The following is a 9,289-nucleotide window of genomic DNA, read 5'->3' on the forward strand; positions in this document are numbered from 1 at the left end:
GGACCTTGGATAGCCGTGTGTGTTTTGTGTGAGTGTATATGTGTGTGTGTATGTGTACAGGCTCCCTGTTCCTCCTCCTTATGGCCCAGACTCCTCCTGAAGGACCTGGAGTTAATTTCCACCCACTCTGGGGCGTTTTTGTATTGATCCGAAAAACGTGGGTGGAAGCACTGCCTACGGAGGAGGGAGAGAGAGAGAGAGAGAGAGAGAGAGAGAGAGAGAGAGAGAGAGAGAGAGAGAGAGAGAGAGAGAGATAGAAGCAGAAGCCCAGTCCCCTCCTCTCAGTCCTCCTTCCTCTGCCCTCCATGTTGTTCTGCCTTGCTGCTCAGTCTCGGAGCGCAGACACAGGCAGACAGCTCTGTCATCTCAAATCGCTCACCCCAAAATGATGGCCCCGCTAAACGCACAGGTCCAAACAGACACGTACACACTTCACGTGGCTCCTCGACCCACTCTACACCTCCATCTACACACACACCTGCACACACCTGCACACACACACACAAGAGCACTTTTTCCTCCTCACGTTCTATTTGACTCTAATCACACACGCGTACTCCACTCAGGGGGCTAAGAGCTCAATCATAGCACTCAGATTTCCCCCACTTGTCAAAGGCGAGCATGTAGGTAAAGCTGTAAACACTGCAATTTGAGGTGTGTTTTTATTTCGTTTTCAGATGAGGTGGAGCGAAAACAACGTCTTTCTGTCCCAGTGGCAATCGTTTGTTAGTCTGTAACGATGCAACGGGTGACCGTTCACACAAACCTACAGTACACACACATACATGCATGGACTAGAACATGGTCTAGATTCAGGGAAGTAAGGAAGTGGGATACAAAGGAATAGCAGAGAGAGAGAGAGAGAGAGAGAGAGAGAGAGAGAGAGAGAGAGAGAGAGAGAGAGAGAGAGAGAGAGAGAGAGAGAGAGAGAGAGAGAGAAGCAGGCTCCCTGTACTCCATTATTTGTTTCAGCCCTGGAGGTAATCAAAGATGACGAGATGAGCAAGAGCATTGTGGGAGTTCCAAAATGGCCCATCAGCTAACTCTGATGCTGGCTGGAGGAACAACAGGAACGACAGCCTATCCTTCCCTGTTCCAGTGCTCCAGAGATCCTCTCTTCAATCTGAACATACTCCTGTACTCCAAACACACTATGCTCCTGGACATACTACTTTACTCCAAACACACTCCCATACAGCTCCTGGACATACTCCTGTACTCCAAACATATTCCGTTTACTACTACAAAACACACACAAAGAAGACACACTTACCAAGCCAGTGTTCTCCGGTGATCTTGCCAAATCCTTCACGGTAGGACTGCCATCCCCGGAAAAAGTTAACCGAGCCGTCCTCCCTGCGCTGGATTACCTAGACAACCAACACAAAGGTCATGTTTAAAGCTCAGTGTTTAGGGGTAAACTTTTACCCTCCAATTTTAACTTGAGTCTTGAGTTCTGGAGACATAGCAAGTGGCAAGTAAGTTAGTGTGTGGGTTTGAAGGTGTATGTGTGTGCATGTGTATCCATTAATATCTATTTTTGTGTGTGTGTGTGTATACGCATGTGTGTGTATGCCTGTGTTTGTACCTTTGAGCGTGTGTGTGTGCGAAGTGATCTTTTAGTGGAACTAATCTGAATCTAAGAAACACAATTATGTTCCTGGAGTTCGAAATGTCTTTGCTGTCTCCAATGAATAATACACACAGACTTCACTCTAAAAAGCCTATTTGTCGAAAGCAAATAAAAGGAATCCATTAAAACTTGATTGAATTTGAATAAAACTGCCACCAAATGAGCAGCATTGCTAACTGAAAGCTGAACTATTCTAATATAATTATTCGGAAATATACGATTAATGGCACAAATCGACCTCTATTTTGGTCCCCATAGTTTTGAATAGTGAAACTCCATAAAGATGAGTGATAAGTGAGCAAGTGCAGACAGTTTTCAATGGTTTTAAAAGGGCACAAGAGAAGCCTTGGAACATGAAAAACTAAGCCAATATATTTTGATAAATGGCTGACACTAGATTGTCTCGATGCCTTTAATATACACTGGGAAAATTGTTTGTGTGGGTGTGTGTGTTTGTGTGTGTGTGTTTGTGCATGCGTGTGCCTGTGTCGTGTGCTCCCAAGGAGAGAGCTGACGATGCATTTCCCCAGCTATGAATGAAATTGGAATTCTGCAAAATCTTTGGAAAATGCAAATGGGAACAGGGTCGACACGGTTGCAAATGTTAGTTAGACTGTGTGCGTGTGTGTGCATGGTTGGGTCTATGAATGCTCCACACCGGTGGTCTCATTATGCACTGACACCTCTAGATGACAAATTGAATCCCAGTTGATTCCCACAGTTCAGTCACCTACAGTATCATCATCATCATCATCTAGGGTGACCAGACGTCTTCTTTTACCCAGTCATGTCACCTTTCGAGACCTAAAAAATGCGTCCGGCAGGGATTCCAAAATCGTCTGGGATTTTGCCTCCTCTGGGTGTTTCACAAACTAGTTATTACGCCCTTACACGTTTTTGAAAGGGTATGTCCCTTACGTTCTACCTTCTTGCGCGAGCTCTGACTGACAATGACAGAGATAGCTGTCATTGGTCGACCGCCTTCTCAGTGTTGCCAGATGCACGATAATTATTCTCCAAATACGATCATTTTGAGCCTTTGGTACGATACTTCGACATTTCCAATCTGGCAACACTGCCACCCTCCCCCCCCCCCCCCTCCCCCGCCGCCGCAACTAAGTGTCCTCTTTTTCACAACTCACATCTGGTCACCTTATATCAGCACCCTTATCATAATCATCACATAACCATTATTATCGTCATGTACATCACGTACATCATCTTCAACATCAACATAGACTAACTGATTTGCATTGAGGAGTGGAGGAGGCCCTGAGTGATGTTGTGTATTAGAGCCAGATGGAGAGATATGTTTTCCACACTTGCCTCCTCCTTTCGTCTCTCAGAGTTTCAGCAGGCCCATTAACTTACCCCAGCAAAACAAGAGAGAGAGAGAGAGAGAGAGAGAGAGAGAGAGAGAGAGATGAGAGAGAGAGAGAGAGAGAGAGAGAGAGAGATGAGAGAGAGGAGAGAGAGAGAGAGAGAGAGATGCAACCAACCGGGCTTCTGTCAGTAAAATCAAACACTAATCACATCTTGAGAGCTGAAAGCTGTGGGAGAACGGAGAGTTTTCTCCACAGCAGAGGAGATAAGTTGACCGTGATCTGTATTCAGTTTTGTTCTAGAATGTTCTCCGCCAATGCAATGATAATACATTCATGCATCATCTGTTGCCACGGATTTGAAGCTTTTCTTGGTCATGTCTAGCTGCTGCTCTATCTTAGAGCCATGTCTATCTGCTGGTCTCTCACTAAGAGCCAAGTCTATGTCTATCTGCTGGTCTCTCACTAAGAGCCAAGTCTATGACTATCTGCTGGTCTCTCAATAAGAGCCAAGTCTATGTCTATCTGCTGGTCTCTCATTAAGAGCCAAGTTTATGTCTATCTGCTGGTCTCACTAAGAGCCAAGTCTATGTCTATCTGCTGGTCTCTCACTAAGAGCCAAGTCTATGACTATCTGCTGGTCTCTCCTAAGACCCTGTCTTAGGAGACCAGCTGCTGTATTCCCCATATGGCTTCAGACCAGCTCCTAGACAGCCACCCTCTCTGACCTGCCCCCTCTCAGACTGAAATAGGATTCCAAGATTAAAATCTTCATCAATATGCTAACAATGGAGGGAGAATTCCCTCCTCCCTGTGGAAGGATTAATCCAAAAAGACTGTCTATACCTTGTCTGGCCCACACCCTCTGACGGGGAATAGGGGGATGCAGGACGATGGGGGCTATAGTTGGAGAGGATGAGGACTGAAATTGTCATTAAAAGCTGTAATTCTGTAAATACTGTTTTTAACAGCTTTTACTGCCATGTTTGGTATCATTTTGTTTGTATTTTCCTTTGTCTTCCGAAGGAACCACATTTTGGCAGGGGTTAGGTTTCATTGTACATGGATTTCATTATACATTAGAAATAAATAAACATGTAACCCTCAGGTGAGAATACAGTGTGTTAGTTGGATTGGAATGGCTATCAACTATTTATAAACATGTACTTTAGAACTACAGGACAAAAGTGTGGCCTCAGAGTCACTATTTCAAAAGGCTTTCCATGCTCTGGGCAAGTCAATCCAGGCTCTGATTAAGCATTAAAACAATTATCACCTGTGTCGGGAGATATGTCATTGACTCATGGTTACAGGTGGTTACATCAAGTTTGGAATGAGCAAACCCAATTGTCCCCTGGATTTACACTTTCTCCCCCTCTGAGACTATCCCCCCCCTCAGAGCTGCCACCCTCATACCTGCCCCCCTCTCAAACCTGTAAAGCCATCCAAAGTGTAATTGCCTATTGACCCTGTGGCCTGAGTGTGTGCTCTCTGGACACAGAGGCCAATGGCCTATCACTGCGTTGAGCTCTTCCCCTCACACCTCATCTCTGTCTGGGCGGGCTCTGAAGGAGGTGGATGGGTCACAACTGTGTACATGTGTGCCTTGAATATCTGTGGCCGACCATGTGCGTCGCACCTGCCGAAAAAGTGTGTGTGTGCATGTGCATGCAAATGTTAGTCAAATTAAGTATGTGAAAGTGTGCATGTTTAGGCCTGTGTATGCCTGTGTGTGTGTGTGTGTGTGTGTGTGTGTGTGTGTGTGTGTGAAAGAGAGAGATCGAGAGAGAAGTAGAGAGATAAAGAGAGAGAGATAAAGAGAGAGCGTGTGTACTATTTTTTCTCCGGGCCCATGTTTCACTGAGGCATGAAGAACATGCAGAAGCGTGGAGCAGAAACATGCAGCACAATGGGAAATCACACACCCTGGCCTTGGCTGCTACAGACACTGTTCACTCACAAACACACACACTGCCTCAACTCCGAGAGAGAGAGAGAGAGAGAGAGAGAGAGAGAGAGAGAGAGAGAGAGAGAGAGAGAGAGAGAGAGAGAGAGAGAGAGAGAGAGAGAGAGAGAGAGAGAGAGAGAGAGAGTTCAACAGGCTACCACATCTACAGAGAGACTTTACAGATGCCAACATCAGCTGCTAAGTCAGTGGAAAGGAACATGCAATGTATGACAGTGTGTGTGATTGTGTATGGGAAGAGGATGAGCACATGTTTCTGCATGTGTGGTGAGGGAGGACTACCACTTCAATGGCCAATCAAAACAGATGGATCAGGCAGGAAGTGTCTGAACATGGACTTAGGTCTGGGCTCACGTACAAAATTATTTATATGTAGCCAGAGGTTCACACGTTCTCTCACGGCGAGGTTGTGTGTGTCTGTGTGTGTCTGTGTGTGTGTGTGTGTGTTGAGAGGGTGGCAGGAAACAACAGTCTCAAGGAGGAGCCAACCATCTTAAAAGCTAGATTAAGGTCTCAACCCTCTAGAAACTCTCAATAGGACTGTCCTCATCCACGACAACAATGTATCATTGCCGTTTGTCATGCAGAGAGGGAAGGAGCCTGGGGTGGTTGGGTGTGGGGGGGCTTAGTGGGGGGCGGGGGTCTGCCTTTCTCTCATCCTTTGTCACTTCTTCTTGGCGAGTCTTGTGACTCGATGCAGTTCTTTCTGTCGCGAGATGGGAGATGAATTATTTACATCTGCTTGTTGAACAAAGCCAACCGGCCCCTGCTCTATCAGGTGACGCCCATCAAAAATAGCTTCTTCATTCTTATCAGTTTCCAACAGCGGTCACCAGAGACAAACAATGCTCTCTGGCAGGGAACCGCTGATAAATAGAGACAGAGACCAGGAAGAGAGGATTGGAGAGGAGACCGGAGGAGAGGAGAGGAGGGAGGAGGAAGGAGGAGGAGAGGAGGGGTGGGGGGAAAGAGACTAATTTCCATCGTTGTGTCATGTCATTTCTAACGTGTTTCAGAGCAAGGCATTTGGCAAATTAGCCGTTTAATCAATTATCGCTCTCTCAGTTACCCTTTTTCCTTGCTTCTCCTCTCTTCTTTTCCCTCCCTCTATTTCGGGATCAAAAGAATCGTCCTCCTAATGTCATATTTGATACTGATGGATTCTGATGCTTTCCTAAGTGCTAGGCTGTTGACTAGGGCCCTTTATCTGCTAATTAAGTTGCGGCTGACATTTCAGACTAAAATGACACCAATCAGGGAGTATAAATGTCAGAGAAAGCTAGGCCAGTTGTTACTCTGAAAAACGCCCAACGCAAGCCTCTACAGGGGAGACCACAGATGCCACAAGAGGAAGACCAATAAAAGCTTTTAAAACCTATGAAATGTGTGTTATTGTTTTCCAGTATTCCATAGAAACGTGAAAAAAATTATCCATAAATACTGAACCAGCAAACTTTGCAAAACACAAAATGTGTCACTGCCAAAACGTATGGCCACGACTGTGGGTGTTAGTGTGTTTTAGGACCCTACACCAGGTGTTTATTAGCCTGGGTGGCAGCCGAACTTAGCCCGCCCACAAAAACATTTGGTCGGGAAGTTGGGTCTGGGGTCGCCAATGGGGTCGTTTATACGATGATGGACAGACGATAAACAGTAACGTAATCGACCACGTCACCAAAGAGCGCTTGGGTTGAATTTGTTTTCAACAAACATGGCTGCCTCTGGACAGCTGAGATGTGTACATTCTACCATCGATTCTGTTTTAGAACACATCGGCAGCGCATTAATTTTGAAAGAGGGACACCGAAACGCGATCGAGGCATTTGTCGATGGAAAATATGTTTTTTTATGCCGTCCCTCCTACGGGATTCAGTCAAAGTTAACATACTACGTTGCTCTGGTTGTAGGTCTATCCAATTGAGCGAAGAGGCTTTTTTTTCAGGGTTCGGTTGAAACATGCCCCATACTCACAGCCCAACAGAGCGGTATCAGACTCATATTCTAACTAGAATTATGAGTATGACAACATCAGGCTAGGTGTTTATCTGACCAACAGGATTCATCTGCTTCCCGCCCATAGAATGGGTTTTGATCACAGTAATGAATACCAGAATGGGAATGATTATAAGGACAGAATGCATGAACAAATAGTAATGCTATCTCTCCTGATTGTGATTAACATAAGTACATAGGAAATCCCATTTACTCCACAAAACATACTTTATTTTGCTGTGGTGGAGTTTCACCTGGATGTTTTTCCCAGGTTGAATGTTTCTCTTTCGCTACCCTCCCTCTCTCTCTTACATTCTCCGTCTGTCTCTGTACATCTCTCTCTATGTACCCTCCCTCCCTGCCCCTCCCTGCCCCTCCCTGCCCCTCCCTGCCCCCCCCCCCTTCAGTCTCAGTGAGGTCTCAGAGCCAAAGCCATGCCATCCACTCCTCAAACTCGTCACGAGTCACCCCCTTTCCCCCAAACACACACACACATCCATACCTGCTTAAGGCTACTTTTGGGACATTATCCCATTAAACCTTTGGTAATCCCTGTTAAATAGTGGGCTACTTACCGGGCTGACATAAATATTATACTGGGATGCCTGTATGTCAGCAGGCAGGCATTCACAAACAGACAACAAGTCTGACACATAAGCAGACAGACAGACAGAAAATCAGACAGCAGACAGACAGAAAAGCAGAGAGACAGGCAGGCAGACAGAGGCAGACAGACAGACAGGCAGAGAGGCAGGCAGACAGACAGACAGAGAGGCAGGAAAACAGACAGAGAGGCAGAGAGGCAGGCAGACAGACAGAGAGGCAGGAAAACAGACAGAGAGGCAGAGAGGCAGGCAGACAGACAGAGAGGCAGGCAGACAGACAGAGAGGCAGAGACAAACATCCTGTTTAGGATGCTTGATCCTAAAATGAGATGAGGAACATCTGTTTCGGAATCACTGTAGACCAGATGTGTGCTTAACACAGGAACAGTCAGAGGTGGATTGAATTGATGCAAGAAAAAAAACAACTATGCTTCACTTCAGGTGGGCGTTGAGTTAGGGTTAGTAAAAAGCCTCAAAATAAAGGAGAAAGGAAATTCATACTGCATGACCGCCACAACCCTAACTCTACTCTCTCTTATGGTAGGTTTGATCAATACAATTCTGAACATAAAATAAATAGCTTTGACACCCCAACCCTCGGAATAAACAAAGCATAGTTTACCAATTAGATATCCAAATGTGTGTTCTGGTAAAGATAGGAAATAAGCATTCATTACACTTGGTATGGTCTAACCACCCTCAAAACACTATCAATTACATGGTTCATTCATAGCCTTGAAGAAATCCACCCCGATATAAGGAGACTTGAAGCCCCATGACATTAACATATGGTACATGAAAAAGTGAACATCAGTTTGTTCACTCATCCCTTATGGCATCCTGTCCTCATCCAGTATCTCCTCACACCATCATCCCTCTTCATCCTCCAACAAACATAAATACAGCAGGAATAAGACCAGTTGATGTTTTTTTTCAAACTAATAAACTAACAGCAGATTAAATATTGAACAGAAGTGAAGCTAAGGGAAGATATTGAAAAGCCCAGAGAACATTTTAGAATGTTCAAATGCACTCAAGAAGAAATAAAAAAGTGTTACAAAATGCACACAATCATACATTCAACCTCAAACTTTTACATTTCAGTTCTTAGTGCAATTTAATATTTCAAAAGCGATTGAGGTACTTTTGATAAAAGCACTATTTGATAATGCAGACCTACGCTCCACTCCTGTATATCTGCTACCATCATTTATTTATACAGATTTCATTTTAGTCTCCTTTTAGCAAATAAAATAATAATAATAGACTACATTACCCATGCCACACTTTTACATACTCTAAGATTGTGAAAAATCTAAAAATCTATTTTTCCTGAAAAAGGTACACAACATACTCAGTGGAATACTTTGTGAGTGAGTGAGTAAGTGTGTGTCTGTGTGTGTCTCTGTGTGTCACTGTGTGTGTGTCTGTGTCTCTGTGTGTGTCTGTGTGTGTGTCTCTGAGTGTGTATCTGTGTGTGTGTGTCTCTGTGTGTGTGTGTGTGTGTGTGTGTGTGTGTGTGTGTGTGTGTGCATATGTGCACGTGAATGACTCTAGGTGTTCGAATGTGCAAGCACTTGTGTATGTGCACAAGCATGTTTGGGTGTGTTTATTTCTGTTTAATGGGACAGAGTTTTGTCAGGTAGAACTGTAAAGTCTAGAAGGCTGTGCCTGCAGTTTATTCAAACCAGATACCGACATGACAATCCCCCCTGCCTCCCCCCCCAACACTCACACACACAACTCACATTTCAATTCTTAGAGCAGATGA

At 44.9% G+C, this 9,289-nt stretch overlaps 1 protein-coding gene across 1 annotated transcript in view; it reads right to left on the bottom strand.

The window, feature by feature from the left end:
• Positions 1-281: 281 nt before the first annotated feature.
• Positions 282-9,289, bottom strand: part of fibcd1b (fibrinogen C domain containing 1b) — a 46,477-nt gene continuing 37,469 nt past the window's right edge. The window contains exons 6-7 of the mRNA XM_062478150.1: positions 1,274-1,370; positions 282-397 (exon numbers count right to left, since the gene is read on the bottom strand). Coding sequence (XP_062334134.1) covers positions 282-397; positions 1,274-1,370 — 213 coding nt within the window. The remainder of the gene's footprint in view (positions 398-1,273; positions 1,371-9,289) is intronic.

Source organism: Osmerus eperlanus, chromosome 14, assembly GCF_963692335.1.
Source record: "Osmerus eperlanus chromosome 14, fOsmEpe2.1, whole genome shotgun sequence".
NCBI classification, from domain to species: domain Eukaryota; kingdom Metazoa; phylum Chordata; class Actinopteri; order Osmeriformes; family Osmeridae; genus Osmerus; species Osmerus eperlanus.